The following is a 14,289-nucleotide window of genomic DNA, read 5'->3' as shown; positions in this document are numbered from 1 at the left end:
TTCTACTCCTAGCTATCTATATCATCCTGTGGTCCTCTGTCCTCTCCCAAGGGGGTGGGCACACCTGCCTCACTTAAATCCAATTCCTCTGCAAGTCAAGACTGATATCACCCCCCTGATGTCATTGGTCCTCTTCGAGAATGAAGGATGAACAACAACAATGTAGTTCACCATCAGCCTGTGAAGCCATGACTGATCACTACACTGATCAGAGTTTCAAATCTATTTCTCCAGACTTTAGACTATATATGAGAATATGCCTGACCGTCCTTTTACTGCTTCCTATATGCAAAGCACTGACTTAGATGCTTGCAAAACCAAAACTAAAACAAAAAAAAGTCCCTATGTCTAAGGACTATGTCCAAGGTATGTTCTGTTGCAATTCTAATGTTAGTCACTGCAAGCAGCTGTGAATGATTTCTTTCTATATTGCAACCAAAAATACAAATTGGTACCTAGAAATTCAATGAATCCAATAAAAGAGACACTTTCCCCCCATTAAGCTCTTATTAATATATTTTCTACTATTAGTTTTCTTGCATTTGTAATATGAACATGAAAGTATTAAAACACTTTTTTTCTTTTGTCAGATCTTAGGCTTTTTTTAGAGCATTAAATTACAGATGACTCCTCAAAATGTAGCAAACTTGCCAGATAAAGTAGCTTTGGACAGTAATCATAAACTGACTACAAGTTAAGTCCACTAAGGGAAAGTTTGACTTCCTTAATACCCAGCAACATCCTGGCATCTTCACTCTTATAGGGCCTTCCTGGAAATATGAATCAATCACCTGGCCACCTCTCTCACTTCTCACCTGGACAGAGAACTGCACAAAGCTGCTGCCTTCAAGAGATAATAATGACTCATTTCTGTGTCATTTCCTGATAGTGTTGTCTCAGATTCTTATATACATATGCCAGGGAGAGCTTGTAAGAGTTAGGGGAATAGTGTGGCCTTTTCTATGTGAAAAGCTTATGGGCATTTCCTTTTTATACAAGTGAATTTAGTCTTTCTCTGAGGTTTTATTTGTTGATTAAAGTAGATACAACTTTGAAGTACTTTGTATTCTACTAACAGTTCACTGTTACTTCCTTTTTTTTTATTAAAAGTATCAGGGCATAATACCATATTATTGTGGGTTATAACATGCAGATGCTTTAAATAGATTTCCCCCAAATTTTAATTGATAACTTTGTACTCTGGCTGAATGTGTCAACTTTTTAACTACCATACTCTATGGGAGTGAGTAAATAGATATACATGGTAGCCAAGCTACAGTCAAGCAATAGTCCCAAGTAGAGGGTAAAACATGGAAGTTATTGATTTGAATTTCCATAAAAAATCATCCTATGACACTTTATTTTTCTTAACAGAAACATAGCTGGTTTTCTCCTGCTTATAAAGCATACTTTCTATCCATTACAGAAACTTGTGATTAATAGTTATATGAATGAAATCTTAGCATCATCAGTAGATGAATAAAGAAAGGGTCTAGAGATAAGGAACTTTGTAAAAAAAAAAAAACCTCAACAACTTAAATTTTTTTTTAAAGCAATCGGGGTTAAGTAACTTGCTCAAGGTTACACGGCCAGTTATTTCTGGGTGTGGTGCTGAGTATCTGAGCCCAGATTTGATCCCCAGGTCATCCCGACACTGGATCTGGTGCTCTTACTCGCTGAGCCACCTGGCCGCCCCTCAACAACTTAAAATTTGATAGCTGTTAGCACTGAATTATAAAAAACTTGAATCTAGCCCTATCCTAGGTTGGAGTTTTCATGGAAAAATTAAGATAAGTTTGTAGAAGAGAAATAAAAAAAATTTGAAATGCATTGATTTCAGATTCTTCAATAAACCAATTTTTTTAAACTCCTGCTTTTAGTCTCCTACTTTGTTTAGGCTTTTTATGGTTTCAGGAGAGTAGTGACCACCTCTAATAGCTAGCAAGGGTGAGGAAATGAAGACAACAGGTGTAGACATTTGCATAATGTTGTAAAGTTTATAAAATACTTTCTTACCATTACACAGTGGAGCAGGCAATGTCAGTATTATTATTCCCATTTTACAGATGAGAAATCTGAAACTCAGTTCAATGACTTGCCTGGGGTTGTAGAGCTAGCAAATATCATAGCTGAAAGTAGACACCCACTCCTCTTAGGTCAAATATGGCATTCTTTCCACTCTACTACATTGGAAGTAGAGGGAAAAAAGGAGGAAGAGGGAGCAGCAGCGTTAACTAGGTTGCCATTTTGTTTTCAGAATAGGGAGATTTCTGCATATTTGAAAGCATAGGGGAAAGAAGTAATAGAGAAGAAGAAAAGACACTGAAGATGTTAATGGGGAGAGGGGTAGCACTGATGGGACAAGATCCTGAAGGAGGGAGCAGGGGATGAGGCTTGAGAGCACAGATGGAGGACTTAATCTGAGAATCTGAGGAAGGAGGAAAGATGGCACTGGACCTCTGCTTTCATTGATATGGGAAACTTCCAAGCAAGGAAACTCACTCTGCCAATATCAGTCAGCCTCTTGACTGCACCTGATAGTCTTGGATGGTTGCCTAGAGCAGATTTGTCAAACTCTATCCATAACACTCCAAGAGGGCAGCTATAACCAGATTAAGGTGTAATTGGGAAATGTTTAACAAAATAAGAATATAATACAACATAAAGTTAATTTTTAGAGTGGTTAGGTGGTGCAGTGAATAGAGCACCAGCCCTGGAGTCAGGAGGACCTGGGTTTGGATCCAGCCTCAGACACTTAACATAAAAACTAGCTGTGTGACCTTGGGCAAGTCACTTAACCCCAATTGCCCTCCAAAAAAAAAGGCAAAAAAAAAAGTTAATTTTTGTCTTCCTATGTCAGTATGTAGGCAGCATATTGATTCATGTCTGTTTGAATTTGACTCCACTGGCTAGAGCACTGAAAGAGTGACTTAATGAGTGTCACTTAGCTAGTAGATGTCAGAGGTTGGACTTGAACCCAGGTCTTGGAGGTTTCAAGGCCACCTCTCCATTACACAATGCTTCCTCTTCATGAGATCAGCATCTCAGACTTTTGAGAATAGGACAGACTATTTTGTTATTTCTTTAAACATTATAATCTAATTGTTAGTGTGTAAGTTTTTCTATATTTAGCCATGTCAGTTGAAACAGGCACAAATTACCTTCACTTCTCAGAAAACAATCATCTTTCACTTAGTGTGTGAAGAAAATGGATGATATGTAGATGCTCTGATTTGAGGAACACATAGTTTATTACTAGAACATACTTAAAACTCACAGGTTATCTGTGGATAGCTGTATACATTCTAAACAGATAAAAAGTGATAGGATTGTAGATTAAATATATATATTTCATATATACAAAACAGATATATATTACATATAATACATTTTTATATATAATAACACAGATATATATGTAGTGTCAAATTAGTTTTTTTATAAATCAAGTTTATGCTCTCCTGCATAATCTTCCTCAAAAAATAATTATTGAAAAATACATTTTTAAAAAAAGAAAATCTATATACAGATGATACAGTGATAGCCACTGATTATATCCTACTTCAGTGCTACAGTGCTATAAGGATTGGTGATTTCATCTCTTTGGATGTTTTTTCCACCTATGCACAGAGCTCAGGCTAGACAAATCCATACTTTGCCCCCAGAGCACCACAATTGAGAGGCTGTAAATAGTGTAAAGTAGTGATTTTGAAAAGTGTGTAATTTTAGAATATTTACATTTGCATTTTGAGAGAACTTTCACTTCTTCAGAGGCAGAGAAACTAGTTAGCAAAAATAATGATTTAAAATAGGAAACTCCCAGATGGCTGCTTCATTCCCTGCACCCTCTCCCACCCAGCTGGCTGCACACTAGAAAAACTCCTTTCTGTCCTGGCCCCAGCCTGCTCATCCCTATCTTCAGCCTCTTAATAGCTTGGTGTCCTTTCTTCTTCCACTGTGGTGCTGTGTAAGGTTTTCCTGACCTGTTTATGTGAGGATGCATGTGGTGCTACTCACCCAAGCAGTTGTTTCATTCTATGAGATGCCAAAATGGCTAAGTAGAGTTCTGTCTACCTAGATCATTATCTCTCGAATTACTGTAGTCAAAAAAGGTAGTCTGGTGGTCAACCCTTTGGTGATAAACTTGTGCAGACTTAGGCAGACCCTCTGATAACAGACACATTTTTTATCATTAGTCCCCATATTCAGATCTTCACTAAAGTCCTTTTCCCAAGTCTCCTTGCAGCAGTGAGAGGACCTTGGTTTTTTGAAGGCAATCTGAGTGAAGGACAAGCTTTAATAGTTCCTACCACAGTGTTTATGTATTACACATTGTGAATGTTAAATCATAATTATAGCTATCTTTAGCAGTCTGGAAGCAATGTATGTATCTCTTTGTTTTGAATTACACATGGAATATGCTTAAAATCCATAGGTTATCTATAGATAGCTGAATTTTTAAAATACAGATAAAAAAGTGATAGGATTGTGGATCAAATTCATATGTAGTGTCTAATAAATGTAAGGTGTTTTGATTTTTTTACAAAGTAAGTTTCTGTTCTCCTAAAGCATCTTGCTCAAAAAATACTTAATGGAAAAACTATTAAAAAAGAAAAGAAAATCCGTGTATAGATGACACTGAAAACTCAATTCAGAGCTTCATAAGCTCTTTCTTTCTCTCTCCATATGAAATTCAGGGATTTTGCCTTATACTTCTTTGTCCATTATTATCCACACTGTCTAGCCCAGAGTTGGGCAATAGTGAAAGTTATATAAATTCCTGTTAAACTGAAAATGAGAAGACAAAATTTTTGCCAGATTAGACCTTATAACCTTGAAGTCTTCTCAGAAGAAGGTACTATCAAAGTACAAAGAGAAGAAAATAAATATGGATATCCTTATATTTTGGTTTTTTAATTATGTGTTACACTTCATTTTGAAGGATACCTTATTGTTAAAAGTTTGTTCTGTCTGTTAGACATACGCTAGCAATGCACAATTAAGTATTGGTGTATGTTTCCCACCTCAGTAATATTCGATTCATGACCACTTAGCCACTACCTTCCCTGTCCCCTACCCCCGCCACACACATGCACGTGCGCGCACACACACACACACACACACACACACACACACGTCTTCTATTACAATTGACAGTCCTGTTCTTCCAGTAGATTGCAAAGATGAATTCCTTGATGGGAGATTTGTTACCCAGAAGCCTCTGCCCAGCCTCCTTCTTTATATTCCCATCTTTAGGAGGAAGGTATGAGAGGCAACATTTCACCTTTGGCGAGACCCTGTCTACTCTCCTGGCTTGTTTTGGTGTTCCTTCTGTTATAATGTTAGGATGTGGAAGAGGGTTTGAGAGCTAGAGGGAGAATAGAAGACAAAAGGAATGAGAGCAGAACAAAATATGAGGAAAAGGGGAAAAGGAAGAAAAAGAGCCATCAGTGAGTGACAGATGATCAGAGTACAGTCGATGGGAGGAAGGAAAAGCATGAAGCATGAGGTTTTCCCACCGTTCTCTTCTTAAGGAAATAAAAATTCACCGATTTTGTTGTACTGTCTTCTATTGCTGCTGGGTCACTGCTTTCCTCAAAGGATATTTTCGTGTGCACTGAAAAGGACTTAGTCTCTCGATTGTTGGGTTAGGCGTGCTGAACAAACTGCTGTGGCCAAGTTAGGTGATCAAGTACCAATGAGTGCAGGCCTATTGTGTATGGGTCATTTGGTTCTTTAGAAAAGTATACGTGGGTGGCCAGGTGGCTCAGTGAGTAAGAGTACCAGACCCAGAGTCAGGATGACCTGATCGAATCTGGGCTCAGATATTTAGCACCACACCCAGAAATAACTGGCCGGGTAACCTTGAGCAAGTTACTTAACCCCAATTGCTTAAAAAACAAAAAGTATATGTAAAAAACTTTAAAAACTTTGGTTTTAAACATAACATTTACACGCACGCACACATCCTATTTTCTTTAGAATGAAGAAGAAAAATTCTCCTGGATCATTTGAATTAATACTTAATGTTTATGTCACTTAAAATGCATCTTATTTTATGACTATTAAGACTATCTAGTATTTTTTTTTGCCTTTTTTTTTGGAAGGGGGAGGGTGGGGCAAGTGGAGTTAAGTGACTTGTCCAAGGTCACATGGCTAGAAAGTGTTAAGTGTCTGAGGCTGGATTTAAACTCAGGTCCTCCTGACTCCAGGGCTGGTGCTCTATTAACTGTGCCACCTAGCCACCCCATCTAGTATTTTTAATTTAGCATTGTAAGGTTATTAAAATGTAATAAGCCAGTATCTTCCAGACTTTGCTTTTTTGTGATCCTTTAGAACCGTATTTCTTAACTGTGATCTGTCAATCTGCTTTAATTAATATTTTGATAACTATTTTTCAGTATAGTTTTCTTTGTAATCCTGTGTATTTTATTTTAGACACTTAAAAACATTATTCCGAGAAGTGTATGCCTGTAGATTTTACCAAATTGCCAAAAGGGTTTATAACACACACAAAAATTGTGACTTGACTTAGAGCCATCTGAACGTGGAGTTGGCTGCCTCACAACAATAGTAGTAACCACAATCATAACAACAGCTAACTTTTATATAGCACCTACTTTGTGCCAAGCATTGTGTTAAGCACTTTACAGATATTTATCTCATTTGATCCTCCCAACAACCCTTAGAATTAGACACTATTATGATCCCCATTTTACAGCTGAGGAAATTGAGTTCACCCAGCTAGTAAGTGTCTGAAGCCAGCTTTGAATTCAGGGCTTCCTAAATCAACACTCTGTCCACTCCATCACTTAGCTGCCCACTAGAAATCTTCCAGCAAATGCTGAATCATTTGTTAAATATATTGTAGAGGAGATTGTTGGTCAGGAATAAGCTGAACTAGAAACAGGGGTGGGGAACCTATGGCCTCGAGGCCACATATGGCCCTCTAGGTCTTCAATTTCAACCTTTTAACTGAATCCAAACTTTACAAAACAAATCCCCTTAATAAAAGGATTTGTTCTGTAAAACTTTGGCTCAATCAAAAGGCTGTACCTAAGGACCTCAAAGGTCACATGTGGCCTTGAGGTCACAGGTTCCTACCTCTGGATTACATGGCCTTTGAGGTCCCTTCTAGCTCTTATGATTCAAAGATTCTATGACATATACAATAGGAGCTCAGACAAAAGGTGTGAATGTGGGCTGAACTAAGCAGGGAAGATTTTATGTAGAGAGGTCTCAAGTTGGATCTTGAAAAATATCTAAATTTTAATCAAATGGAAAGGGACAGGAGGACCTGACAGGCAAGGGAAACAGCATGAACAAAGGCAAGGAGATGGAATGATCATGGTATAAAGGAGAGGGAAGAGATACAATGAAGAGGCTTCCTTGGCTGGAATGAAAAAAAGACTGCATGTTGGGGAATTGTGAAAAATAAAGTTCTATATGTACATTAGGACAAGATCATGGTTAGTCCAAAAATCCAGGGAAAGAAGTTTGGACTTGAAGCAGAAGAGTGAATGGCTGGGGTGGCAGGAAATCAACAGAATATTATTGTGATTAAAGAATGGGACAGATCTTTCAGTATGACTAAGCCAATGGGGAAATATTTGTATTAGTCAAAATGTGGTGTGAAATCTTATATGTACACAACGTAGGAGCAGCTTGCCTGATTCTAAACCCATGGACCACACATTCATCTGATCTCATTTTTGCTCTTGGGAGTCTGGTATAAATAAAATTGCAGTCATTTGAGTGTATGCACTGTTACATATGTTACTTTTCTGTGGTGATATTAGCTTATTGCTTTTTTACTTTTTATGTCTGTAAAAAGTGGGCCAAGGGAGAGGGAACAAGGAAAGGAAAGATGGGCCTGGGCTGAGAAGTCAGTCTTTCTTGTTAACTTATTTTTTATATTAAGCTTCACTTTCCTTTCTTAGATGGCTTGAGCAATTTCTTCAGGAACAGATGGTTATTTTTCAACATTTACTCCATTTTAGGAAAAAGAGAGAAAGAGTTATGAACTGATATATGAAATTCTGCACATGGTATTGATTCAATCTTCACAAATTTATTTTTCCAAAGCAAACAGTTCTCTTCCTGTGAGCTGGGAGGTGTGGAAGCCCTGAAGCCCCGGAGTTGTGTGAATTACAGTTCAGCCTCCGGAGCAATACCGCTTCCTCCCTCCTTTCCTTCCTGCCTACTTCCTAGGGCTTCATTTTCTGTCAGAGGGTCATCCTTTTTGAATGACTGTCAAATATATATGCAGGTGGCATAAATCAGAAATACTGGAACCCTCCTGAACACTGAAAGCTTAGCAGCTCTGTCAGATTGGTCAAGGCTTTATTGTAGCAATATTATGAATGACAGCAGTAGAAAAATGAAAACTTTTAAAGGCACTTTCAAGTACCTGTGATCTGGTTGGAGTACACTGGTTTCCAAGGAGAACCTCAACTAACACAGCATATTAATTGAAGAGAACAGTCTCTTAAAACGTTACTCAGGCTGAAATTTTCCAGCACATGGTAGCTGCAAAATAATGGCTCTTATTCAAGTGTTTTTCCCTAGAGAGAATTATTCTTGGAAAGGAAAAACTAGAGGACAATAATTTATAAGCTCATATGCTTTCATAAGGGTCCTAAAGCATCTTCTGGGTGATTTATGGCAGCTATTTAAGACTCCAAAGTACCAAGAATGCTGGGAGAGAAAAAAAATAATGTAGTGGGGTATTTAAAGGAAGTATTTGGAAAATGTGGTCAGAATTTAGAGAAGCAAAATGTGAAGAGCAAATGGAAAATAAAATGTATAAAATTCTTCACCAGCACGTGCAGATACAGATACTGTAAATTGCATGGTCCTTGTGATATCTAATAAACAGAGTTCTAGTAGGTAAATGGAGACCAAGAGGTCCCTAGTTATATTTGCTGGTTCTGTTAAGATGAGAAAAATAATCTTTTATATTTAGTCTATTCCAGAATATGAACCATGTCTTTCTGGTGTGGGCAAGAAAGAATCAGTAGACTCAGTAGACATAATTTATTTTAACTTGTAAAAAATCTTAGAAATGTATTCATACCAAAGACTATTTAAAAAAAACAAGTTATGGAATTGGGGAAAGTATTTTTTTAGGATAGGGGACTGGATGAAAGAAAGAAAAAAATAGGAATAAAGTACTTCTCCATATAGAAAAGTATAAAAGTAATATCTTTTAGTGATTGTTGTGAGTTCTTGTATTGAACATTTATAAAGAAGCTAGGGGGTGGCTTGGTGGCACAGTAAATAGAGCACCAGCCCTGGAGTCAGGAGGACCTGAGTTCAAATCCGGCCTCAGACACTTAACATTTATTAGCTGTGTGACCTTGGGCAAGTCACTTAACCCCAATTGTCCTGCCTTCCCCCCTCCAAAAAGAAAAAGAAAAAAAAAAGAAGCTAGAAGAGAATGTTTACAACCAAATCTCTAAGTTTATAATTGACATTGTCTTCTTCTGACTAGCAAACAATTAGTCTGAATTTCTGTAAGATCTCACAAAATGTTTTGCTGGGCAGAAAACTGGCAGACAAATTTCACTGTAGATAAGTGTAAAGGAAAGCATTAAGGGAAAACATAATCCAAACTATCCTTGTAGCATGGAAAGTGCTGAACTATCATTTGCAACATAGAAAAAAGAGTGAAGGGTTGTCCTAGACTCCTCCTGAAGACAGCTGACTCAATATGTCACTGTGGCCAGAAGAACCAAGGAAAACCCGTATGTTATCAGTCATGAAACAAAACAAAAAATCTTATCCTACCTTTGTGTAGAATCAAAATATATTTTTACATGCTCATAGTTCTTTATAAAAACTGTACATCTAAAAAATTCATGAAGCTGAAAATAAGTTTAGGAAAAAGAATTATAATGATCCAGAGGGATTGAGGAACTTCCATTTAATTTTTTGAAAAGCCTCTTCTCATCTTTAAAGTCAATGGCTAAAAGAAGACATGATCAAAATTTTTAAAATCATGAAATATATGAATAAAGTGAATTGCAATTAGGGAGGATGATGGGAAAGAGTATTCAAAAGGTTGGATAGCCCTTTACTTAGTAATCAAGTAGTAGAAACATATTTGAGAAGCTACAGTTTGAGGCTCTTGCATTGAATATGGGTTTGGGTTTCTAGCCAGCTCATTTGAGTACCACAGGGTATTAATCAATCATAAATATCATTGTCTATTCTTCTTATTTTCCTGACAGTTTTAGAGGCAGAGATCAACAGTGGCTTGTGTGATTCTTCTCCTCCATAGGGATTTAAAAATTATCAACAACAGATATTTATTGAGTACCTATTATGTGCAAGACTTTTCTAGATAGGTTTAAGATTCTGTCCCTGCCTTCATGAAGATTATAGTCACAGAGATTATAAATTGGGAAGAGAGGACATTGTGTACCTACAAAGTAAATTATATTTTATAACATATGTATAATTTTATAATATAATATATTGCTATAATTCAGTTATGTTATATTTAGCACTTGTTAAATGTCAAGATTATGCCCCTGATCGTGCATAACAATTGCTTCCATGTAACTCACAAGAGAAAGAGATTTTTCTTAGGGTATATTTAAAAGACATTTAGATCACTCTGCACAAAAATGAAAAAGAAGCTCCAATGAACCGAAAGACCCTTACTTACCTAACCACAAATGGCGCCATCTTTGATGGCTAACTTCACATTCTTTGTTGTTCTAGAAACCTCTGAAAATATCCCATAAACTATTTGTGAGGTTTGTAACTTTCCTACAACCTTCTAGGGTTTTTTTTTTCAGTCTATTTAGTTCATAGTGAAGTATTTTTTCCTCTCTTCCTATTTTTATTAACATTTTATTAATCACTTCCAACTCTTCTTCTGCAGCCCTACCCCCCATCTCCCCACCCTAGCACTAGGGATTTCAAGGTTCAGCTTGCATAACAGGTAATAGCAGGCATTTCCTTCTCCTGTGACGGGATATCCTGGCGCCCTTCAGTCTCTCTCTAACTCTGTTTAAAACAGACTCCAGCACAGGAAAAAAACCTCAGTCTAAAATTAGCAGTTTGATAGAAGAAAGGCACATGGCTGTCCACTGTACTGTTTGTCAATGAAACAACAAGTCTAAAGAGGGCCAAAATGCATTTCCTTTTTGGGCAAAACAGACTTATTGAGCCTCAGGGTGTGATGGTGGGGCCATTAAAGGAGAGAGACACACCAACCACAGGGAAAGTATCTTAAACTTTCTGGGCTGCAACACTGTCCTCTTTCTTGGCTTTCCCCTTCACTCTCTTTACCCCCAAAACCATTCTTGAGAGATAGAAATTGCTCTTTTGGGACTGCAAAAAAAAAAAATATATTATACCAAAAAAGGAGAACAGGACACAACTATTTTCACTGTTGTACAAACTCCTTAACAAGAAATTTCTCATTGGTATAGGGAAAATCATCTCTTCACCAGCAGAGCTATAAGACAATGCAGTTTGAGTTGTGAAGGGAACTTTTTCCATTTCTTCCTGAAGAATGTTTTTTTTTTTTCCATTCTGAAACAATAGCACCCAAAGACTATGTAATTTTGACAAATGACCAAATGAATTCCATTAGTCCTAAATAGTGTTAGAATTTGTTATGTCCCTCGTTATTCTGCCATGGCTACTTTCAAAAGTATTCAACATTCTAACCTTCTTTTGGAAAGAGGGTTTCTCAAGAAAACTAGAATCCTGGGAATTATTTTCCTATCTTTCATTATGTCCAGAGTGATTTATTTAAGACTTCCAGTAGTTTCCTTTTCTGGATGTTTCATATCCATTCATCACTACAGAATGAAGTAGTTTTCAATTCTTGCCTTATCATTAAGTATGGTACTTACTTGCAAGTTGGAATACAGCAGCAATGGCTTCCTCCCACCATTGGGTGTCCTGTGAAATGATGGGCAGGTCCACCAGCCCCATGACAAAAATGAGCTGTCCTGCAGTGAGGGCAACAGTAGCAATCAGGTTACAGGCCCGCATCATATCAAACTGCACTGTGAGGGACACACCAAAACAGAAGAGAACTGTATTAGAACAAAGACTGGGCCTCAGAATGAAATACTGGGTGGAGTAATTCAGTACCACTGACTTCACAAAGAAAGGTCTGCACAACCTGGGCCTGTATTGCAGTTCTGAGTTATTATTGAGTTTGATTTCTAACTCATTATTATGCTTTTAAAAACAATATTAACATCCTCTTAGGTTTTCATAGCTCCTTATACTTTTCAAAACCCTTTCCCTTCTATCACGTGAAATCTATTGAAGATCCTTTCCATTACATCAAGTGGTGCTATCAAATCACATTTCTGTACAAAATAAGCAACCTTCTAGAAGTGGGGCATTCATTATTTATACCAGTAATGTTTCTTTGCTCAGTGACCTTTGCTCTAATTAACTGCAATGAGCTTTCTACATTGACATCTCTACTCAATTACCTTCTTACCTATCAAACTCTGGGATAGCCCGTTAATATTTTTCATCAAGATTTCACAAAATCATGGCTGTCATGCCCTGATGACTAAGCACTTTCCCTTGAAAGTATAAGAGAACCCATCTTCAAATAGGAAAATGGAAAGGAAAACAGAATGTCACCCCAGTTTAAAGTTTAAAGGATTCAATTTAATGCCATACAAAGATAATTTATTAAGTATCTATTATATGTGAGGCACCATGGTCAGCACAGAGGTCAGCACATGGACAATACAATACAGTCCCATCCTCATGGACCTTGCCTTTTACTGGGGAATACAGCAAGGATGTAGACAGAGGTAAAGCCCATACAGAGTAAATACAAAAGAATGTCAAGAGGAAGAGATTAACTAGGGGGTGTCAGGAAAGTTATTGGGCAACAGAGGGCTCCTGAACTGAGCCTAGAAGGAACCTGGGAGGAAGGAAGGACAGAGGAAAGTGATGAGGGGCAGGAGGAAGGACAATTTGGTACAATGTGGGGTGCATGGAGGAGAGGGGGACTCATGGGCTTCTGCAGGAGCTGCCCTCCTGAGATCTCCCTGGCAACAGTGGTGACCACAATGAACTTACAGTAAGAGCATTTACCAAAATGGGAGAGTAAGAAAGAAAGCTGTGAACAAGCTAAGGGCTCTATGGGGGTGCCAGTCAGTGTTTGATGTTTGATGAAATGTCATGTGGACATTTCAACCATTCCTCCCCCAAAATGTATGCATGGCACACTTTTAGATTTAACCTACACTATTAGCACATACACACGTACACACACATACACACACACACAAGTTTGAAGAGTATGGAGCTAGATTGTGTGAAAAGCTTTAAATGCCAAAGGAGTTTATATTTTATCCTAGAAGCAACAGAGAAGCATCACCTCATCTGCATTCAGTAATAAGTTCACAAAATTAAGTTATCTCATACTGGCATAATAGAATTCCTTTTTCTCTAAAAATGTGGTAACATTACACTGAATACTTTGCCTCAGGACCACTTGATCTCAGTGTAAAAGTTTCACTTGAAAACAGAAAAGTAGATAATACAAAGTGAATTTCTTTTAGAAGAAAAGTTATTTTAATTAAATTAATAGAAGGTAACAAAAGTAATATACAATACAGGTTGCTTTATCACAGAAATTCTAGCAGTTCATCATAATATGAACTGAAGAAAATAGTATACATTTATGTATCCTAAGCAAGGCGTGAAGGTTAGACCCTTTCTAACTCCTGTATTTGAAACTCAGACCCCCTTTCTGGATATATTACTTGGGTACAACTTGGTATCATAAAATTAGTATACATCACAAAGACTGGATTTTTTTGGCATTAAAATGGATGCATTTTTAAAGTTAATATTAAGACTTAGACTTTGTTACATCCCTCCTGCCTCCACCCCTCATCCCGTCCCTTTCTTTTGTATCTTAAACAGCTACCCCACATTGTCTAACTCCTAATCCTGACTGCTTGGGTTGCACATGTTTTACTATATGATGGCAGTTTGTCTTGTATCATAACCTCCCATAACTTACTGAATCAGACTTTGAACGTAGGTTATGTTAGAATTTTACAACTACCATGTTTCCCCGATAATAGACCTATCCCGAAAATAAGCCCTCCCCTTACTGTGTAAGATTCCTCTAAAATAAGCCCTCCCCCAAAAATAAGCCCTATTGAGATTGCTACTGTAGTGAAGGTGATCCCCTGCGCTACACGCTACATTACGGTACCCTCTGTATGCACCGTTCTCCCCCCCCCCGGTGAAACGCACGCCGCGCTCCAAGCTGCATCCAAT

The 14,289-nt window shown here is 37.5% G+C and overlaps 2 protein-coding genes across 3 annotated transcripts in view; one reads left to right on the top strand and one right to left on the bottom strand.

Moving 5' to 3' along the window:
• The window catches only part of IFT140 (intraflagellar transport 140), a 179,590-nt gene that overhangs the window by 107,793 nt on the left and 57,508 nt on the right, over positions 1–14,289 (top strand). The window lies entirely within an intron of this gene.
• Positions 1–14,289, bottom strand: part of TMEM204 (transmembrane protein 204) — a 51,985-nt gene that overhangs the window by 5,763 nt on the left and 31,933 nt on the right. Inside the window, exon 3 of the mRNA XM_069108917.1 lies at positions 11,874–12,029. Within this exon, the coding sequence (XP_068965018.1) occupies positions 11,874–12,029 (156 nt within the window). The remainder of the gene's footprint in view (positions 1–11,873; positions 12,030–14,289) is intronic.

This window comes from Petaurus breviceps, unplaced genomic scaffold, assembly GCF_028583685.1.
Source record: "Petaurus breviceps papuanus isolate PSGF00001 unplaced genomic scaffold, PetGlider_PUasm1.0 138, whole genome shotgun sequence".
In the NCBI taxonomy this organism is placed as follows: Eukaryota; Metazoa; Chordata; class Mammalia; order Diprotodontia; family Petauridae; genus Petaurus; species Petaurus breviceps.
Note: the sequence above shows the minus strand (reverse complement) of the source record. Positions and strands in the feature narration are given on the sequence as shown.